The sequence below is a fragment of the Crocuta crocuta genome, unplaced genomic scaffold (assembly GCF_008692635.1).
Source record: "Crocuta crocuta isolate KB4526 unplaced genomic scaffold, BGI_CrCroc_1.0 scaffold229, whole genome shotgun sequence".
Taxonomy (NCBI): Eukaryota; Metazoa; Chordata; class Mammalia; order Carnivora; family Hyaenidae; genus Crocuta; species Crocuta crocuta.
The window spans coordinates 4,745,895-4,766,428 of NW_027536464.1; the positions used below are offsets into that span (position 1 = coordinate 4,745,895).

The 20,534-nt window shown below is 52.5% G+C and overlaps 3 protein-coding genes across 11 annotated transcripts in view; all 3 read right to left on the reverse strand.

Annotated features, from left to right (window-relative positions):
* The window catches only part of NHEJ1 (non-homologous end joining factor 1), an 80,870-nt gene extending 75,208 nt beyond the window's left edge, over positions 1-5,662 (reverse strand). Inside the window, exons 1-4 of one of the 5 annotated variants that reach the window (XM_077748555.1) lie at positions 5,570-5,662; positions 3,537-3,665; positions 2,741-2,917; positions 2,113-2,325 (exon numbers count right to left, since the gene is read on the reverse strand). In XM_077748555.1, the coding sequence (XP_077604681.1) occupies positions 2,113-2,325; positions 2,741-2,917 (390 nt within the window). In that variant the 5' untranslated portion in view covers positions 3,537-3,665; positions 5,570-5,662. Of the gene's footprint in view, positions 1-2,112; positions 2,326-2,740; positions 2,918-3,536; positions 4,687-4,866; positions 5,542-5,569 lie in introns of those variants that run through there. The other 4 variants (XM_077748558.1, XM_077748554.1, XM_077748559.1 and 1 more) reach the window with 4 other exon arrangements.
* Positions 5,663-6,358: 696 nt separating this feature from the next.
* SLC23A3 (solute carrier family 23 member 3) lies at positions 6,359-13,665 on the reverse strand. Of its 4 annotated transcripts, none has more exons than XM_077748679.1 (12): positions 13,050-13,662; positions 12,742-12,899; positions 12,488-12,585; positions 12,208-12,281; positions 11,820-12,001; positions 11,371-11,494; positions 11,103-11,217; positions 9,650-9,903; positions 8,962-9,067; positions 8,482-8,649; positions 7,333-7,368; positions 6,359-7,240 (listed from the first exon to the last, which is right to left on the reverse strand). In XM_077748679.1, exons 1-12 carry the CDS (start codon positions 13,239-13,241, stop codon positions 6,951-6,953), a joined length of 1,797 nt encoding a protein of 598 aa, XP_077604805.1. In that variant the 5' UTR covers positions 13,242-13,662; the 3' UTR covers positions 6,359-6,950. The 4 variants fall into 4 exon arrangements, with proteins under 4 accessions (XP_077604805.1, XP_077604804.1, XP_077604807.1 ...); XM_077748678.1 differs by having other exon boundaries at positions 7,333-7,428; positions 13,050-13,615; XM_077748681.1 differs by lacking the exon at positions 9,650-9,903 and having other exon boundaries at positions 7,333-7,428; positions 11,103-11,148; positions 11,371-11,463; positions 13,050-13,665.
* A 1,109-nt stretch (positions 13,666-14,774) lies between these two features.
* On the reverse strand, positions 14,775-20,186 carry CNPPD1 (cyclin Pas1/PHO80 domain containing 1). 2 transcript variants are annotated; one of them, XM_077748683.1, is made up of 9 exons: positions 19,769-20,186; positions 19,142-19,229; positions 18,685-18,793; positions 17,813-17,894; positions 17,543-17,663; positions 17,326-17,454; positions 16,703-16,764; positions 16,248-16,365; positions 14,775-16,027 (listed from the first exon to the last, which is right to left on the reverse strand). In XM_077748683.1, exons 2-9 carry the CDS (start codon positions 19,208-19,210, stop codon positions 15,482-15,484), a joined length of 1,236 nt encoding a protein of 411 aa, XP_077604809.1. In that variant the 5' UTR covers positions 19,211-19,229; positions 19,769-20,186; the 3' UTR covers positions 14,775-15,481. The 2 variants fall into 2 exon arrangements, with proteins under 2 accessions (XP_077604809.1, XP_077604808.1); XM_077748682.1 differs by lacking the exon at positions 19,769-20,186 and adding an exon at positions 19,473-19,545.
* Between the last annotated feature and the right edge of the window lie 348 nt (positions 20,187-20,534).

Here is a 20,534-nt window from a genome sequence, read left to right on the forward strand (position 1 = left end):
GGGGGGGGGGGGGACAAAAACAAAAACATGTAAGCCCATCGGCCTCCTAAGAGACCTGCCTCTGGTAATCTCACTATTCTGAATTTCTTGGGCTATGTGATGCAAAATGAGACTAGCTATTGCTAGGGCTTCCCAAAGGCAGCCTTAACGCTTTGGTCCTGGAACAAGCATTATCGAGGGAACAGTGCCCCCTGGTGCTATTTAGAAAAAGTTAACAGGGTTTTGAGCAAAAGAGCTATCTAAGGAAGGATGGAAATTTTCATCAAAAAATTTCAATTAAAATCAACAGATATCAATGACTGTTATCTGCTAAGCACTGGTGATGGACCTTAGAATGTCTGAGATGAATGAGAAGTGGTTCTCCAAGCACCCAAGCCCAGCTTTACTGGATTCCAGATCAATGGGGCACCTGAGTGGCTCAGTCGGTTGAGCACCCAACTTCAGCTCAGGTCATGGTCTCACAGTCTGTGGGTTCAAGCCCCATATTGGGCTCTGTGCTGTCAGCTCAGAACCTGGAGCCTGCTTCAGATTCTGTGTCTCCATTTCTCTCTGCCCATCCCCTGTTGACGCTCCGTCTCTCTGTCTCTGTCTCTCTCTCATAAATAAATAAACATTAACAAAAAAATTTTTTTTAAACACCAGAAAACGGTTTCTCAAAAAGCGCTTTGTCACATCCACCCTGTTGATGCCAAACATCACATCACCTCTGGAAAACTGTAGAAGGGACAGAGAAAATGACGTCCACTTGTCTTCAGGCCTTGTCCTATGCCCTTAGACCTCCCTTAGAAGACACGGGCCTCTAATGCTACTGACTGAACCGAGCTGTTTATATAAAAGGGTGGAAGGGACTAGCGGCAATAACTCCTGTAAACAAGTTTATTGTTTACTCTCAAACTAATTTCTCATAAAAGCTCTTGGGGTCTAGAAAGCTACAAGAGAGCAAAGAACATTATCGTCCTAGTCCCTGAAAATGGGCTCTTGAATCAGACCTGTCTGGGAGCAAATTTCCAGCTCATTCATTTATAAGCTGGATGACTCTGGACAAACTGTCTTCAATCTCAGCTTCCTACTCTGGAAACAGGGAAAATAATACTTACCTTGCAGGGCAGTGGTGAGGATTAAGTGACAAGAAGTGTTCAGAAAGGTACCTCACACTGGTACGTACTCTGCCCTGTTGCCAGGCTGATCTTGATAAATTATGAATTGGATCACGTTAAACCCCTGCTTAAAAGTTTTTCAGTGAATCCCTGCTGCGTTTTGGATAAAATCCAAACTCATTAGAATCCTTCAAAATCTGGCCACGGCCCGCCTCATTTCCCACAACTCCCTGCAACCATGAAGTGCCCCCACTTGCCCCACACTTCTCTCTCACCCCGCTTCTCAAAGTGCATTCTAGTCAAGAATGACCTCCTGGTCTTCCCCTAATTACTCCCGCTCAGGTTCATAATCAGCTCAGAAACTATCTCTTCAAAAAGGTTTTTTGGGCCTTTGATCATCCTGAGCTTACCTCAATCAGAGAATTTGCCATGCTTTATCCCATTTCCTGTCTGTCTGTCTGCTCACTAGATTACGAACTCTAGGAATAGGCTATATTGTGTTAGATCTGGACATCCAACAATTAGCCCACAGTAGACACTTAATAAATGTTGAATAAATAAAGTAATGAATAAAGACACACAATAAAGCGGATAAACCCAAACTCTGCTCCCTTGGCAAGTAAAGGGTACACCAGTCAAGAATCCGTTTTGCGGGTCGCCTGGGTGGCTCAGTCGGTTAAGTGTCTGACTTTGGCTCAGGTCATGATCTCACAGTCTGTGGGTTCGAGCCCCACGTCGGGCTCTGTGCTGACAGCTCAGAGCCTGGAGCCTGCCTCCAATTCTGGGACTCCCTCTCTCTGCTCCTCCCCTGCTCGCTCTCTGTCTCTCAAAATAAAGACATAAAAAAAAAATTAAAAAAAAAAAAAGAATCTGTTTTGCCTTCTATCTGCTCACGGAAAGTTTCCAACTGGAGAAGGATTTCAAATGGAGTCCACAAAAAAATAAGAGTGCCTACAGATTCATTTCAAAGCAGCTGCCATTCCCCTTCCCCTCCCCATATTTGAACTGCACTCACCAGGGAAGGGGTAGCTAGAACGCAGTGGAAATTCCAATAAAAGGGGAGACCAGAGAGCTCACTCCGCACCCGTAGTATCAGTGCCTCGGCCACATGATCACAGGAAAAGGTGGCTTTGCCGGGGCCAGGAGTGTCCATCAACAATGGGCGAAGCAGACCATCCAAATGACCGAGAAAAGCCGCAGGGGGAGCAGTGAGACGCTTGTTCAGCTCCTAAAAAGACGGCAGGGGTTGTACAGAGTGAGGGCGCTAAAAGGAAATGGACTCCCCCCTACGTCACAGCAAAGGAAACCTCTGGTTAACATGAGGACAGTGGCATGAGAAAAAGGGAAGACAGACACACAGACACAGGAAAGAAGAAAACAAAAAGAGAAGGCAACTGGCCTGCATCACAATCGTGCCATGTACTACACGCAGTGCCAAAGCTAACACACATACAAGCCAATGGAAAGGTCCCAGGGCTTCAGGTAGAAGTGCAGGACACCCATCGGACTTGTCTCAGCTTGATCCGACCTCCCTTGGCAACCTACAGGCCAGGAAGCTGGTTGGTGTGAATGTACCCTGACCTCCCCTAAGACAGATATCTCACCCGCGACCGCCCCACTGCAGCACTGCTCGTCACACTTACCTTGGCTCGCTGGCTGACCACATTAGCGTCCACCTGTTCGTGCCACACCTGTTGAAGATCCGAAATCAGCAAGGCATAGCCCTGCTTGGTGATATAAGCCTTGGCCAAGAGGGAGTTCTCGGCGAGTTGTAGCCATGCCCATGGCTGCATCAGCAGGCCTTGCTCCAGTTCCTCCATCTGCAGAAAGTCTTAATTTAGGAAAGTGCTCCAGGGTGCTGCGGGCCTGGGGGTGGGGGCAGCACTCAAATACTTCTGTATCAAAGAAGCCTTGTGAAAGACTCCTCCCTAATAAGACAGAAGGCATGGACTTACATCCTACCCCTGCCCCCCCCCACACACACTCTCTCCCCCTCACCCCTCACTCTCATCCGCTGCCCCCCATATAACCAGCTGGGCCACCTTACTACCTCCTGACCACTATGAATCTATTTAGAATTTTTCTTTTTAATTACGTTCCTAAAGGGTATAACATATCCTCTATAGTGTTTAAGCCTTGGCATATTGGTATTAGTGTTTCCGCTTTCTAACACTATAACTTAATGTGGAAACCTCAACCATTCTTGTTTCATCTTTATCACATTCCTAACAAATACGTCAATGCTACCCTTTCCCAGAACATCTAGAAGTAGTTCTTGTCTTATAAAACATCATACGTCATAAGTGTCATGAGCAGGAAGTTCAAATTATTTGATCACTATCTAGAAATAAGACTCTAGAAGCTCTCAGAATTTCAAATATATGCTTATATATACATATACATATGTGTATATATACATACACACATATATACACGTACCTACATTCCTCAAGACAGGGATTCTTAATCTAGAGTCTGTGCGTGTGAATCCTCTGGAATTATATGCATAATCTGTGCATACGTGCGTATAGCCATTTGGGAGGAAGGAGTCCACAGCCACGTCGAATTCTCAAAGGGATCAATGTGACACACAAATAAAGACATAATAAACTCTTTTGTTTGTCCAGAAGCAAACAAAAAAGCCCCAAATCCCATTTCGAGAAGAACCTGGGTGACCAAGAAGTCATAAACCCAAGGCACAGCATTTCACAGAGGTAGAGACAATTCATTAGCTTCCATTTCACTCATCCACCAGATCCCCAACCCAAGGTAACTGTCATGCCCTGCTGTATATCCTGGAACTCCTGGAAACCAACTTTTCTAGTTCAACAACTAAATTTGTCATCTTAACTAGTAGATGTTCAGTAACTATGGTTACTTTACAGGAAGTTTGGTCATTTTTCCCATGGTTAAAGAGTGATACAACTTCCTTCATTATTTCAGTCTATAAATACAAAGTGAAGTGAGGGAGGCATCTTAGAATATAAAGGAAATAATGAAATTCCTTGGATTTCATCAACATGATTAACATGGCTCTGTTCCTCCTGTCATTTCCGTCACAGTCTAAGCCATTATTCTTACAACCATAACCTAGCTCTTGAAGTGGGGTCTTGTAACAAAATTTAATTTGTACAGTCAATAGGTGAAAAATAAATATATTTTGTGATTTTTATTTGCAGCCGCCTTGTGTTTGGAGGATGGGACTGAAGTCACTTTGCACATGCTGCTCCTACAGGGAGATCTTGGAATGATTAAGCTAGTCCTCACTAGACCAGAGTTCCACATTGCCAAAGGTCACAAAGGCAAGAGAACAAGTGAAGTCCCCAGCCCTTCAGTGCACCCTCTATAAGTGCCAAAATTGGGTTGGTTATCCTGGCGTAACACTTCGTAAAGCCTGGGAGCTCAAAACCTTCAAACTGTATAGCTGTTTTTTGTCTTGTTTGGAGGCCGGGGAAGGAGTTTACAATGTGCTCAGGGCATGCAGCACCTGAGTGTCTCAGTTGGTTAAGCCACCGACTTCAGCTCAGGTCATGACCTCACAGTTCATGGGTTCCAGTCCCACGTTGGGGTCTATGCTGAGAGCTCAGCTCAGAGACTAGAGCCTGCTTCGGATTCGGTGTCTCCCTCTCTCTCTCTCTCTGCCTCTCCCCTGCTCGCGCTCTGTCACTGTCTCTCTTTCTCAAAAAAAAATTTTTTTTTAATTAAAAAAAAAAAATGTGCTCAAGGACAACAGACCCCATAGGAAGGTCTGAGACCTTTAGCACCAGACCTGGGGTTGGCTGCTCCTACCATGCGCTTCCTGTTGAGTCCAAGGCCTCTGTATCTCATCTTTTTTCCCCCCTTTCAAGTCCGTCTTTTAACCTTCACGTTGACTAAATTCATCCATTTATTATTCTTGAACGACGCTTAGAAGCGCCAAGAACCAGGCGCGGTAGTCAGCGAACCCGGGTCCACACCGAGAACCGCCCCTCGGTCCAGCCCCTCTCAGCGCAGTTCCCCCTCCATCCTGCAGAGGGCAGCAAGGCCCCAGCCACCCTCCGGGCTGGGCCACGCCCTGTCCCTCTGGTGGGGACCAACCGTCGCTCCCTTTACCACAGCCCCACCCCAGGAGTCCCGCCTGACGTAGTTTCTTTCCATCAGCCCTCCCCGCGAGGGCCTTCGCCGTCTGCCTCTCCACTTTGACAGCACCGGCGGCACCGAGGAGCCGCTCGGGACCCCTCGCGGGTAGCAAAGCCGAGCACGAACCGCCTTGCAGCTCCAAGGAGCCCACCAACGAGTAACCCCACCAACCCCGCTTCGCCACCGGAAGGCGGGCTGCGCACGCGCGGCGCACGCGCCCCGCCCACCCACGGAGGCCTGCAGCAGCACGCGGGCCGCGCGCGACTCCCGGCAAGTCGGCAGAGTCGCGGGCACCCCTCGCCGCCTGGCTCCGGCCGGGGCCTCCGCCCTGATTCGAACCCGACGTCACCTACCGTGAGCGGCCACGAGAGCTCCCACCCTCCCCTCAGCAACCGCGCCAACCGAAAGGCCTAGAGTAAAGGCCTTTCGGGACATAGGGGCGGGGCCGAGGCCCGACGTGGGCGGGGCATCTGGGTCCTCACGGCGTATGAAATAGCGCTCCGGCGTCTTCGGGCCCGGAGAGCGGGAAGACGGCTGCGCCCCCCGCCGCTAGGGAAGTGGGGTAGTAGTGGCGCCCCTCGGAGTCGCGCTGGCCGAGTAGAAAGGGCAGACGAGGTGCGGGAGAGGGCTCCCAGGATTTGGACTCTCCGGTAAATTCAGGTCACTTCCCTCCCCTACCTGTCCAGCCTTTTTTTTTTTTTTAATAAAACGAGGAAATTGAACTTCACCAGATAATCTCTCTGGTCCTCAGCAGCACTCAAGGTGTTTCAGACAGAGATGATTCTTCCGTGCATAAACCCCGTGGTCTGACCCCTCCTGTCTCATTTTTCATGCCATTTACCCCCATACTTCTGCTCCATCCCCACGGAGAAACTGGAAATCCCTCAACTCATCTTGTACTTTGTACACTTCACCGTTTTGCTCCAGCTGCATACCTGAACCTGAGATAGTCTCTCCATCTGCTTTCCACCGCCAAAGGCCTCCTGTCAAGGCCAGCCTCAGTGCTGCTGCTTCCATAAGGCCTCGGCCACTATCCACAATCAGAATTAATGGTTTCTTTTGCTCCCATAGCGTTGTTTTAATCTATAATACAGACTGCCTTCTGCCTTGGATTTAATTAATAATTACATAAGGCTTTATTTTTTTAATGTTAATTTATTTTGAGAGAGAGAGCAGGCAAGCAGGGGGAGGGGCAGAGAGAGAAAATCCCAAGCAGGCTCCATGCTCAGCACAGAGCCCTACACGAGTGCCTAAGCCTAAGTCAAGAATTGGACCCTTATCCGACTGAGCCACCCAAGGTGCCCGTACATAAGTCCTTTTCAATGGTAAGTGCCTGAAGAAGGCAGGGACCCTGTCTTACCCATATCTGTAGTTCCAAGACCTTGCACATGGGAGGCCCTCAATAAATATTTGTTAAGTGAATTCTGGGGTTCGACTATAGATGGGTCACATGCAAAAGCTCATTCATTCATTCATTCAGTCAGTCAGTCAGTCATGGCCCACTAAACCATGGCCCCTGCCCAGAACGGTTAGGCCTAATTAAGAGAAGGAAAGGCAACACACCTATTGGGAAGTGAGACCTTTAGGTGGGCCCATTTCTCTCTCTCTCTCTCTCTCTCTCTCACACACACACACACCCTTCTTCCTAGGAGAAACGAGAGCCTGCAAGCTGACTCTCACGGCAAGCTGGGAGATCTGGCTAAACTAACTGGGACGGGGTAGGAGTCCCGGTAATCACTGAGACCTCAGTTCTGTGCTAGACTCAGGACACTGCTCCCCAAAGCCAAGCAACAAGTCGGCTGTCTCTCCTGGCTCAGAGGTTCCTCCTTCCTCATTGCTAGGGTCTTCGGGCAGGGGGCAGAGGCACCGGAGGGGCTGGGGGATCCAGGGACACCAGTTTTGGGTGGGGAAAGGAAGTCCGTATTCTTTAGCAGCATTCTCCCTGGACTTCTGAGGCATCTGAGCCTCTTGGGCAGAGAAAGGGGATGGCAGCCCTTGACCTAGGCCTCGCTCAGGCCTCGTGCCTGTAAAAGAAAGGTTGGCCAGGCTGTTGCCCCACCCAGGGAGTGATAACATCCGGGCTGCTCCCCAGTGCTGGGGCCTGGCCTCAACTTACCAGGAATGGTGTTCTCTAAGAGGAAACCCAAGAGTCCTGCCAGGAAGATGGGCTCTGTGAGCAGTGAGCGCAGTAACACATCCAAGGGGCTCCAGCCTACAGAGGGTTGGGGCCAGGGGAGGGGAACTCTGATCCTATGCAAGGCCAACGAGTCATACTTCTAGACCTAAATCTAAGTCTTGGCCTAAGGACAGATCATTCTGAACTATTATCCCATCTCCCCCCCACCTTCGTCCCCCCACTCTCTAGCTTCCCCCACCCAGGCCTTTCCCACAAGGTCCCTGCCTATCATCCTGCCTTCAGAGCATCCACACGCCCTCCGGATATCTTTTGGTAGTTCCAGGCCCTGGAAAGTTTGGTATTAAAAGTCCCAACCTGACTTCCCACTTCCTACATTCTATGCTCTAGCCTGGTTTTCTCAACCTCCGTTCTACTGACATTTTGGACCAGATAATTCTTTGATTGAGGGACAGAGTGTTCTGAATTATTATCCTATCTCCCCCCAACCTTTGTCCCTCTACTCTCTAATTTCCCCCTAGAAACTGTGCATTGTAGGATAGTTAGCATCATCCCTCTATTCACTAAATGCCAAAAACAATCCCTTCTTCCATTTGTAATGGCCAGAACTCTCTGGATATTGCCGAATATTCCCTGTGGGGCAAAACCATCCTCAGTTGAGTGCCACTGCTATTTGCTAAGCTTCACTAACTAAAGTATTTGCTGCTCCTCAGACATACCCTATGACTTCCTATTTCTATGTCATTGTTTATGACGGTTCCCCCACCAGAAGTGACCTTCCTCTCCCATACATATGTTCAAGTCTTACCATCCTTCAAACCAGCTCAGTGTTAACTTTTTCCGTAAAACTTACTTGGATCATCTGAAACAGAAACCACTTCTCACTGCCAAGGCCCCTAGCTCCTTATCTAAGCCTTTCCCGGTATGTTCCTAAACATCTCGTCTCTTTTGCTGGACCATAACATCTAGAGGGGCTAGTCTGGTGCTCAATAAATACTTGCTAAACGAACGGGTGAACTATTGACACCAAATCACAGAAAAGGGTGTGGGACCAGGGGTCCAGAGGGCCTCCAGCCACCAGCCCTTGCTTCTCTCATACAGCCCAACTCCTCTTCCCATCCCCACCCCCACCTGTGCTCAGCAGGACCGGGGCTTCCCGAAGCCATCTCGGCAGCAGCAGGGCCATGAAGATGGAGAAGCCAACAATGAAGACGTTCCGCCCAGAGTCAATGTCAGCCAGGTGGAAGCTGGAGAATCCAGTAGACAGAACCACGGCCTGGGTCACCCCAAGCACCCCACCTGTCTCGTAGGGAAGTAATCAAAGGGGTTGGGAAGGGCTGGCGAGCAGGGGGAGTGTTGCAGGGTGGGGCAGGGTGTGATGGAGAGAGACAACCAAAGGCTCATTTTCCCATCACGCCGGAAGCCCAGTCAAGAGGCCAAGATGTTGGGCTGAGCAAATGAGGGCAGCTGACCCACAGCTGACACTCCATAGGTAATTACGGGGTGCTGTTCAGAAAGAGAGGGTGCCAGCCACAAGCAACCAGTTGCCCATCCTGGGTTGGGGGGCGGGGCTATTGGTTCAATACCAGTCCTGCTGATACATCCACTCACCAAGCACAGGCAGTGGGATGGTGGTGAGGAGCTGGGCCAGCCTGGGGGAGAGCCCAAGCCCCACGCAGAACAGCCCCACCAGGTGGGCCACTCGCCGAGATCCAGCCTATGTGAAGAAGAGATGCTGGAACACACAGCCACCTCCTCCATCGACCCTTCAGGGTTTTTGCCTGGCTGGCCCCTTCTCATCATTGGGATCTCAACTCGAATTCGATCCTTCTAAGAAGCACTCTACCCAGGACCCTCCTTTTCTCAACCACTATCCCACTCCTACCCTGCTTCGTTTTCTTTTTTTTTAAAGATTTTATTTTTAACTTTCACCTGCTTTGTTTTCTTGATAGCACTTATCACTCTGTAATTATCTTCCTTTTATTCTTAAATTGTCTGCCTCTCCCTTTCTGAAGTGCCCAAGAGAGCAGGGACTTTATATGACTTGATCTCACTGGACCCTCACCCCCACCCCGCCCCCAGCCAGGGTACAGTGCCTGAGGTTTAGGAGTTTAGTAGCAACTTAGTATCTTCCTCACGCTCCTAGCCACTTACCACTTCTAGGCACCTCCCGAAATGAGATCATTGATGTGGAGTGCCTGACAGACAGACGGCTGGACGCGGATGGCAACCTGTCAGTGTGAGTCCCCTTCCCTCTCTTGCACCTCCAGCTCCCCCGCCCCCACCCCTGTCCACATACCTGGATAAGACTCACTGTGCCCACGTTGGGGAAGCTGGATGCAGTGCCCACAGGGCTCCCCAATAGCCCGGCCAGCACACTGCCCAGACCCTCCAGGCTCAGCCCTCGATTGCAGGCATGTGGAGGTGGGGAAGGCAATTGCAGCAGCCGGCCACACAGGGCATAGCAGCCCAGGGAGCTGGTGGAGGCTGCCAAAGCCATGGAGATGCCTGCCGCCACAGCCCTGGGTGTCAGCAAGGGCCAGTCCCACTCAGCTGGGGAGGGAGAAAAAGCCACCTTGGAGCCAGGCCCAAGTCTGGAGCATTCCCCTGCTTCCAAAGGCCTGCGCCACAAGAATCCTCGAGACCCCATTGTCTTTGAAGATAATGTCTTCGGACAAAACCAACAAACTCAGGATAAGGACTCATCCCTTTCCCATGGTCTACAAGGCTTCATCTTCCACCACACTCTGCCTCACTCCCTTCATTTCAGATACACTAGCCTTGTTTCAGGCCCCTGTCCTTGCTGTGTTGCTGGCTACCACAGGGCCTTTGCACATGCTGTTTGCCCAACCTAGAATGCTCTTCTCCCTTGCCTTCGCCTGTTAGCTCCTCCTCATCTCTCACCTCTCAGCTCAAAGATCACTTTCTCAAGAATACTTTTCCTAATATGGGGCGCCTGGGTGGCTTAGTCGGTTAAGCGTCCGACTTTCGCTCAGGTCATGATCTCGCGGTTCGTGGGTTCGAGCCCCGCGTCGGGCTCTGTGCTGACTGCCAGCTCAGAGCCTGGAGCCTGTTTCAGTCTGTGACTCCCTCTCTCTCTGACCCTCCCCTGCTCACGCTATCTCTCTCTCCTAGAAATAAATAAAACATTAAAAAAAAATTTAAAAAAAAAAAAAGAATACTTTTCCTAATCTCTCTGGTAAAGTCATACTCTCCATTATAAGCTATCATTATACAATATCTCTCCCCATTGTTACACTTACCACATGTAATTTTCAGTTTACTTGGGTGACTGTTTAATTCGTACCTGCATTCCCTAGCAGATATAATCTTCATGAGTATAGGTACTGTATCTGCCATATTTATCACCATGTCCCCTATCACATGCTCAGCACATAATCAGCACTCAACAGACCTCTGTTAAGTTGACGAATGAACAACTTTTGTACCCAATGCCTCAAAAGCAATCTTCATACGTAGGGCCACCAACCCAAATGAGGGTAAGTAGCATAAATGTGTAAATTGGGTGAGGATCATTAACAGGGAGTGGTGGGCTTGCAGATTGTCTCTTAACACTACATAAGACACCTGTGGTGAGGGGCTGGCATTGCCCCCTTGGACTGGCAATTTCTCTTCCCTGTGTGTTTTGAGAAAACAGGATTTAACTCAGAAATGAAATTCACGAAATCTTGAGTTCAAAGAAACAGACCTTTGACTTGAGTAAGAGGATGAAGGACGAAGAGCAAAGCTACCTGGGTGAGGCAGCCAAACCCACGGTGCCTTGGGGGAGGCAGACAGCTCCAGGGGGCTGACGCTCAGACGCAGAAGGGCAGAGATGATCCACACACAGGCCACCGGTATCAGCACCTGAGGGGCGAGATTGTGACCGGAAAGAACTCCCCCAGAACCTTCCAAGCCAGCCCTGGAGGGGTAGACAGAAGCCAAAAAGGTAGCGGGCCGAGCAAGCATTCTACGCCAGCCCTTCTCACCTCAACTGGCCCTGCCCAGACCCCAACATACCGAGAGGAGCCGGAAGACAGGAATGTGAGTGTGAGGTGAGGAGGTTGAAGCTGGCCTCCAGGGGCACGGTCGTAAGTGGCAGGAGCCCAGGTGCTGAGAACAGACCACCATGACCAGGATAAGCCTAGGGGAGAGAAGGAGCTTTAGAAGCAAAAGGAAGCAGGCATCCTGAGGGGGGTAAGGGAGGTAGAAGCGGCAGAATTCCCTAACAGGGATCCCAGAGAGGAGAGGAAGGAGGACACCTTGGGTGGGGAAGGGGGGCGGTCAGGGGGGCACAGCGTAAAAGCCAGGGAGACCAAATGAACACAGCATAAGTCCCGGATTCCAAATCCACAAAGCATTATCCCGGCTCAGACGGCTGCTGGATCAGGTAAGGCCAGCTGCTCTGCCCTCCCCCAGTCCCGCACAGCCCGCTGGTCACCACCCCACGCCTCTCAGGACTTACGTACAGCAAGGCCAGGCCCCAGTGAGTAGAGCAGAAAAGGGACACCTCCCTGTGGGCAGAGAACCCTGCCACCACCAGGCTGGGGGCCAGCACCAGGGGCCCACAGTGGGAGAGCAAGTGGCCAGGACCCCCCAACAGCCCCAGCGTGCCCTGCAGCACCCCGGATACCACCACAGCCCCGGACACCTGGAGAAGTCGAGAAAAAGACAAAGAGGAAGCATTCTGCTCAGTCGAGCTGACGTCAGTCTGGACTTCTTAACTAATCCCAGGGGGTGGGTCCCTGACCCAACTCCTTCCCCCAGACCATCTCAGTCCCCGCCAAATGGAGACAGGAACCTCCTCCATCCTGGCGGGTCCTTCAGCCCTCCTGCTCGCCATCCCCAGGCACGCACCTCTCGGAGAGAAGTGTTCCGGAGCGCCAGACCATGGCAGCCAGGCCCCCGACACAGGCGCAGCACGAGGGAGGCTGGGGAAAGTTGGGGGCATGGAGAGGAGAGAGGTAAGTGGGACAGAGCCCCGTTGTTCCACAGTCCTGGCTGGTGCCGGGCACGGCTCCAGGACCCCACAGCCTAGCAGTTTCCGTCACTGCCCCCTCCCAATCCTACACCCACCCACGTCTGGAGGCTCAGACCCGCACTCCACCCTCACCCTGTGCCCTTGCTCTGCGCTCACAGTTTCCAGGTGTCCGGACGGCCAGAGGTAGCTTCTGGCTGGTCAGCACCAGAGCAGGGACAAGGAACTCTAAGGATGGAGCCTGGACAAGAGGCAGCCTGTAGGAATAGCAGCCCCGGCGATCAGAAACAAGTGGCAGCCAAAAGGATTCCTCAGGCCTCTCTTACACGTGTGCTCGTGCACGCACGTACGTGCGCGCGCGCACACACGCACACGCACACGAGACCCCGCCCCCTTCTCTCCATTCTCCTCACCTGCTCCCTATCCAAATTTGCAGGGTGGTAGACACACCACACGAAAAGAGGCTGGAGGCCAAGAGCTGGGCAGGGGAGTATGAGAGCTCTCCTTGGGGGAGACTTTGGAGCAGGAGCAAGTGGGAGGCACAGAGCAGAGAAGCCAGCACCAAGATATGCTGCAGGAGAAGACAGGGGAAGGAGAGTCTTCAGAAACAGGTGGAAACGCCTATTTCCTGAGGGTTTCTCATGTCACACTCCCTCCCCCCCCGCCCCCCCGCCCCATCACCCTTTCAGCCAGGACCAACTCCTACACCTCTGCCTCCTACCTGCAGAGCCAGAAGACAGCTGAGGCCCCAGGGAGGAGGCCCACAGTGAGAGGCCCAAGGGTGAGAGGAGGGTTTTTGGACAGCAGGCTGCGGTGGTGGCGGTGGCGGTGGTGGTGGCTGTGGCAAGGGGACCAGGGCATCCTGGGGGCCCATGGACTGGAGTTGGATGGGATGGGGGTGTGATCGGCTCATGCTGCCTGCCTTTCTTCTTGTCTTGGCTGCCCTGGGCTAGAGTTAAGTAGAGAGAGTAAGGTCAGAGTTTGGATGAAGTTAGCTGCCTGGAGTGGGGAGGGGGTGGAGGTGTCAGTGAAGCGGAGCGAAGGGATGAGGGATTTGGGGCAGGACAGGCCCTTTCACCTTTGCCCAGCTCTTGTGCAAATTCCATCACCCATTAACTGGGGAGCCACGTTCTGGACCCCTCCCCCCCCAAGAATCTCCCATCTAGATCCCCTGTTCCAAGCCCTGGAAAGTAGGATAGGAGAGGTGGGGAGGAGACTTATCAAATATCCTGGGGAGGTTTTACTGTTCCCTCCTCATCGCCAGCATTTGAAACGATCATGGTTACACCAGTTCTCAACCCTTTCAGGGTCAAGGCCCCAGGACTACCTGGGAAGGAAATGCATGAGTAATGTCCCTACATCATGCATGGCAAAAGTGACCACGATTCCATATAATTTTCTCACTGTAACAGAAGGGAGACATAAAGGTAAGTGATAATAAAAAATGCTTCATCTGTGAAAGCTTGGGCCCAACTAAAAGAGAAGACACTGTAGCCCACTGCCTACTCCGTTTCATCGCCATGGACCTGAGAGCTACAATGTCCACTGACACTGGTGCTTTGCCGGTGACTCATGTACCACCAGCAGTGTTGCCATTGGTGACCTGATGTTCCAAAATAATGAACAAGCTCTTGGCCAAGGGCAGAACAAAGCAAAGTCCGGTTTTAATTTACACGTAGGTACATTCCTGGCAAACTTGGAGTCTTTTCCAAAATGTAGAAAAACAATTTCGTGTTTACATGTTAAAAATAGTTCTATGCTCAGATAAGCAAGCTTTTCGTACACATGACGTCCAGCAGGTCATTAGAAAGGTATCTTGGGAACTCTTCATGGGTTGGCGGCGAGGGGTGTCTCAAGCATTCCAGAATGCCTAGCGTCCGGGCCATATCAGCTAAGCGCCAGTAGCATCCCTTCAAAGTTTTGCCTCAATCAGAAAATGCCCTTCAAGTCTCCAGACTGCCCCCTAGGGGACAGTACTAACTGTGGTGTGGATCACCTTAAGGAGTCCCATTATTCCCAGTCCAGGTGCCAGAACAGTTTTCTTTCCTTTGATGATAACCCAGCTTTAGACTCATCTTAACACCAACTACCACCACGTGTCTGACCAGACTGGAAGTCAGGACACTCGCCTTAGCTCCTCAGGATCCGCAAGGATGGAGCTCACCCAGTACTTGTGACAGGGCCAAGCTCAGCCATAATAGACTCACCACCTGTGACCCACAGCACCCAAGTCAGAGCAGCGCTAGGGGCCTCCCGGGTGCTGGGAGCAGGGATGAGTGTAAGTTTGAAATGGAAGCCTGTAACCATTCAACAACAGGGGAGTTTTAAAATGGGGCTCAGAGCGAATGAGTTGCAAGATGATGGGCTCAGGAAGTAGAAAAGCTTAGAATCCAGACATGGGGAGGAAATTCTTCAAGGGCTGCCGCAGAAGAAAGAATCCCAGCCATGCAACTGAAACTGTTTATTGAAACCTCAGTTCTACAAAAGCGTGAAAAACCCAGATACAAAGCAGTGGCCAGAGAGGCCTGTGAAGAGAACACCCAGGAGAAGAACTGGAAGAGAGGGAAGCCCAGGGGAGCAGGGTACTAAGAAGCTGGAAGACAAAAGGGCAGGGCTGACGGTCCCAGCAGTCCCTGGCTCCTTTAGGCTACATCCAAGGGATGGGGTTTGGAGAGGGTTTCCCACCTCACCCCACCTTCCCTTGGCAGATCCCACCTGGGCCCTGTCAGTCCCTGGCTCTCCTGCCTCAGGGACATCACACAGGCCCCCAATCAACATCTCCTCCCTCCCTCACCCTGCTTTTCCCATCTCCCACCTTCCCCCTTCATCCTAGGGAACTCAAAAGCAAAAGTCTAGAACCCAGGGAGGTGGAGACACAGGGGCTTCTCCTCTGTCTGGCTGTGACGTGGCCCTGGCCACCAAGCTGAAGTTTTCCCTGGCACCATCACGGCCCTGGCCAAGCAGCCAGCCACCGAGGTCTAGGAGAGTGAGTGACCTTCAGTCCTTCTGCCCCACAACCCCTTAAGCTCCATTACCTAGGAGGACAGGGACCAGCCAAGGACCCAGAGAGGTAGAGACGATCTAAATCAAGCTTTGCCCCTCCAGGTTCTCAGGGACTCCCAAATCCTCTTAATGCATCCGGTGAATGCCTGCCTAGCCTGGGAAAATGAAAGACTTGAGACGGGCTAGCTCCATGACGCTGAAAAGGGAACACTGCTGGGGCTGGGGGAGCAGGGGGGGCATTGGGCTCCAGGGCCAGGGTGGCGCCAGGCCATGGGAGTGGTACCCAGGGCGGGGGGACCCAGTGGAGACAGTATGGTTGGAGTGGTGGCAGGCATGGCAGTCTGGGGAGTCTCTCCGGAGCTTCTGGCAAAGGGGACAGTTATGGAAAAGAGTGGGAGGGGCAGGAGGGTCTGGGGGAGGCAGCGGTGGAGGAGTCAGTGAGGCCAGAAGACTGCCCCAGAGTGAACGCAGCCCCGTGTCACTGTCCAGGCAGCTAGAGACGTTAACAGGACATGGCAGGCACTGCGGCACGGGAGAAGGAATGCAGGGTTCCAGGAGGCACCTGGGGGCCAGTCCAAGGTCCGGGGGGCCCGGCGAGGGGCTGCAGGGCAGCCCCAAGGACTGGTGGATTACAGCCAGCGATGCCACAGCCAGGGCCACACTGCTCACATATGCCATAGCTAACAGGCAAGACAGCTGTGGGAGAAAAGATAAGAACAGTGAGTGCCCAAATACCCTTCCCCCAAAACCTGCTTCTGCCCTTAACACACCCCTCCCTGTCTGGACACTTGTGCTAAGTCAGAGCTCTCTGTCACCATCTACTCGCAAACCCTGTTTCCTGAGACTTTAAGCATTTGCTCCTCCCACCCTACATACCAGCCTATTTAAGGCCCCTGTCTTTCCCAACCCTCCTCACCTTTGCCAGCCGCTGGCAGAGAGAGCCCAGGGCCAACTGCCAGGCCGGCTGCTCCAGCAGCACACACAGGTCTGTGTACGTGTACCAGCCCCGCCGCCGCCCCTGCTGCTCGGCCACACTGTTGGAAGGGGAGAGAGACAAAGGGCGTCTTCAACACTCCTGCGGCTGGCCCAGCGGCACCCTCAATCCCCTGGGGACCCACACTGGGGAACCTGTTACACATCCAGAATCCTAAACTACCTGTTGATTGAGCTGAGACTGAGATCTGTATTTTAAACAAGGTTCCACCACCCTTCCAAAGGTGATTACAGAGAACAGACAGGTTTAGGAACAATTACCTTGAGCAATTTGCTTTGCTGTCTCCTCCCTCCCCACCCAGTTATACCCTCACCCTTATGATTTAGGTCTAAGCCCCCAAATTTCTTAAGCCCCTCTTCCGAACTCCTAGAACCTACCAGCTCTCCAGCCAGCTCAGCACCTCAAAGATCTCCCGAGGGTCAGTGTAAAGACGCCAATCCTATGGGTAGGAAGAGAAGGGCACCAGGCCAAGCTCAGATATAAACCACAGCCATTTAGTAACCAAGACCAGGGCAGCAGCCACAATCACTACGGCAGATGCTTTCTTGGCACTTAACTCCATGCCAGTTACTGTTTCAGGAGCTTTTATGTATTAACTCACTTAATACCACATTGTCCGGTTTCACGTTACACCCTCAGTTAAGAGCAAAGAGAGAAAATAATCCTAAGAATGGTCCATGCTCTTCGGGAGCTCAGAGTCACAAGGCAGAGAATACTCTGGAAGCAAATAATCAGAACCCAGTGAGATAAGCGCAGACTCAGAGTTTAACATGTCGGGCCTAAAGGAATTAGGGGACGGGAGGGAGGCGGGGTTCCATTTCTGGCCTCACCATGCCACGAACCTCCAAAGGCTGTGGTTGGTCCAGAAGGGCTGGGAAGGGAAGACGCTAATAAGGAAAGACACAAGGAGAGGTGAAAAGAAACTACAGAACGCTGACAGACAAAAACAAAGGACGAGAGGAACATAACGAGAAGTCAGAAGAACAGAACAGATACTCACCATGGCACTCAGGAAGCCCCTCTCCAGGGCATTGAGAGTGGGCACGGCCACACCCCCTGCAGCTCCCCATTCATCATTGAAGACCTCCTCCTCCTCCCCTTCGTCATAGAGGTACTTACTGGCCACCATCTGCAGGGAAGCCGGAGGTGGTGTGTCAGGAAGTGCTCACACCCAGCTCCTGGCTCACCAGGGGGACGAAGAAGAGGGGGTGTCTTACCATGGAGATCAGGAACAAGTCAGAGGACGACACATGCTGCAGGTAGTCTGGGTTTCGATGGCGGAGCCTCTCGATGTACACCAGGGCAAGCATCATAGCACACGGGGAGATGCACGCCTCCCTGGATGGCGAAAGGATCCGTAATTAACACCAAGGGTCTTTCAGCGCTTATAACCCTGTGTCTTGAAACCTTCTCTTTAGAGACTACAGTTTTCCCCTTTTTCTAGGGCCCAAACACTATCATCCTATCCCCCTCAATTCCAAGCTCACCGGGACACGTGAGCTACGTATTTCTTCTGGAGTCGGCGAATAGGGCTGGGGGCCGCCTTCTGGAGCAGTTCCACGGCAATGTCTGCAGAAGACAAAAGGAAGGGCGAGTAAGCAAACAGCTCCACCATCACCACCACCACGCCCAACTCCCACACACACCTAGTCCCGAAGGCTATCAGCAGAAGACCCAGATCTGTATTATCTGAAGCCTTGGGGACAGGACCACAGTAACAAAATACACCAAATTCTCCCACGTTGAGACAAAAACTCCATTCCACATTTGAACTTCAGCTCCTTCCAACAGGAAGGCTTATTTTCCTGTCCCCGAAACTATCTAGGTTTGTTTTTCACCTTGCCCATTTGAGGAAACAAACATGCCTTGGAAATTTGGGACATGTATGATGTGTTTCTCATATACAAATCAAGAGTGGGGGTGCCTGGGTGGCTCAGTTAAGCATCCTGACTCGATTTTAGCTCGCCCTGATCTCACAGTTAGTGAGGTCGAGCCCCCATCACGTTCTGAGCTGACAGCAAGGAGCCTGATTGGAATTCTCTCTCTCGTTCTCTCTCTGTCCCTCTCTCTTGCCCCCTCCCCTACACACGCACGCTCTCTCTCACACACTCTCTCAAAATAAATAAATAAATAAGCTTAAAAGAGAGAGAGAAAGAGTGGCACGGATTTATAAGATAGCAAAGTCTTTCATCGTTCCGGCTAAAAAAATGCGGAATGGAAACCCAGTCCTTAACAGCAGACCTCAATAAGTTAGCTATGAAAAGACAATGTAGCTCATGGGAGACACCTAGTTATTTTGGTGACTGCTGATAACCCCACTTTCAGGTTTCTCACTTACCCAACCAGGTTACTCACTAACCTGCCACTGGGCTGGAGAGTTCCTCCAAGCTGCACTCAGCTTCCCAGTCCCAGCCATAGTAGAGTCTCCGTCGGATCCGAGCACTGAGCTTCTGGTGTCCAGGGAGGAACTGAAATGNACCCAGCCCCGTTCTCTGGATTATTTACCAACCGCAGCTTATCTACAGTGAGAATGCGTTGGGGGGGTGGGGGGATCCTCCACCACTGACTACACCCCAGCAAAGGTTCTCAGAGAAAGTCCCTGGTGGCCGTCCCTACCTCCAGTTCCCTACCCCGCGGCTCTCCCTCAGGGCCCAAGGAGCCCGGGCCTCGAGTAGGCAAGGTTCGAGTGGCTGCCGCTTGGCTTCCGCACCGAGCCGTCAGGCGAGTTCGCGGCCACGTTCGGGCCCCGAGAGGAGCGCCCGGGGTCCGGGGCTCAAGCACAGGAAGGCCGGGGAGGGGGCGGGCCGTGCTCTCACCGAGAAGTCCTGGAAGCCCGTGAGGGAGAAGGTGCCTTCTTCGTCTAGCAAGAGCCCGGCCAAGTCCATCGCGCCGCCACTCGCCGCCCTGAGAAAAGTGGAAGGGAACGAGGGGTAAGGGCGCCGCGGAACCCTCGCCTGCCCGCTGTCCTCCCCCACGCGGACGGCCGCCTTCGCCAGCGAAGCCCCCGGTCCTTGCGCCGGCGGCAGCAGGCGGGGCCGGGCTGGAGGGCGCCTCTTCCTGTTCCGCCCCGGGCGGGGCTCTGGGGCCGGGACTCCGGGCTGCGCGATCCGGGCTCCGGGTATGGGCTTCGGGGGCCGGGACGCTCACCTCACCCAGTGGAGAGGACACCCGGCTGCTAAGCGCATGCTACGCGTCTGTCCCGCGTTTATTAGCCGCGGGGGTGTCGCCGGCGAGTCAGCGCCCGGCACTTCCTGCCACCCGCTGGGCCCAGCTACCAGCCCCGACCGCCACGGAGGAGCCAAACTCTCAATCCTGGTCCCCCTGAGCCCGGGAGAGTCCCAGAACTAAGTCCCAGCGTGCCCTCGTCTGGCTGGGTAATGGGGACAATTCCCGGGGGACCACGCCACGCTGAAGATGAACGAGCCCGGCTGGCCTTCTCGTACCAATATCGATGTTAATGAGTAGAACCAAGATGCAGGACGAGTTGCTCCCAAACGTTTGTTAAAAGATATACACATAGAATATACATGTATGAAATGCGTCGGAAGTAACACAGAAGAAACAACAGTGGGTGCACCGTGGAAAGGTGGCAGGGAAACAACTTTTTGCTCTATACCTTCCTTTCAGGCGTTTGAACTCTAAATCTAATTACGTATTTTGTGGGATCCCTGCAGAAATTAAATGGTCACAAGGGAATACAAAGCGCGTAGTACGCTGTAAGCCTCAGTAAATGGTATTAATGCCCCCTCCAAGAGCCAACAACTGCTAAACAGGATTCTATTTTTAAATTCACCCCGCGACCCCCATGTCCTGTCTAAGGGATTGGAAAAAGCTCCGCTACGTGCCGGCGGTAAAGTTTACGGAAGGGGATGGGGAAGAAACAACTTGACTGAGTAGGTGAGGCTGTTTTAGAGTCAGTCGAGTCACGCGCTGGTGTTTGTTTATCCGCTGAGGGGAGGGAACTGGAAGGACCAGTAAGTCAACGGCTGAGTAATGGGACCGCCGCCGCCCTTCCCGTGCTGAAGCAGATCCTACTCCGGACACTGGGCATTTGGAAGCCCACTTCCTGCCCCTTCGGGCCGCATCACACCGAGAAAACCGGCCAGCACGGGACTCCCTAGCCGCCCTGCCTATATAGGCAAAGGAAGACGAGCTGGAGTGCTAAGACACGGATACACAGTCCTTCGGTCCCGTCCAGCCTGACCACAC

What these genes read in the sequence shown, in the direction of transcription:
- SLC23A3 (XM_077748678.1), bottom strand. Translation starts at nt 13,241, where the DNA reads ATGAGCCGATCACACCCCCATCCCATCCAACTCCAGTCCATGGGCCCC. An exon ending in GCTGTCTTCTGGCTCTGCAG is followed by an intron (nt 12,900 to 13,049) that starts GTAGGAGGCAGA and finishes CTTCTCCTGCAG; the next exon opens with CATATCTTGGTGCTGGCTTC. An exon ending in CAAATTTGGATAGGGAGCAG is followed by an intron (nt 12,586 to 12,741) that starts GTGAGGAGAATG and finishes CTATTCCTACAG; the next exon opens with GCTGCCTCTTGTCCAGGCTC.
- CNPPD1 (XM_077748682.1), bottom strand. Translation starts at nt 19,510, where the DNA reads ATGCGCTTAGCAGCCGGGTGTCCTCTCCACTGGGTGAG. An exon ending in ACTCTCCAGCCCAGTGGCAG is followed by an intron (nt 17,895 to 18,684) that starts GTTAGTGAGTAA and finishes TGTCTTCTGCAG; the next exon opens with ACATTGCCGTGGAACTGCTC. An exon ending in ACTTGTTCCTGATCTCCATG is followed by an intron (nt 17,455 to 17,542) that starts GTAAGACACCCC and finishes GCTTCCCTGCAG; the next exon opens with ATGGTGGCCAGTAAGTACCT.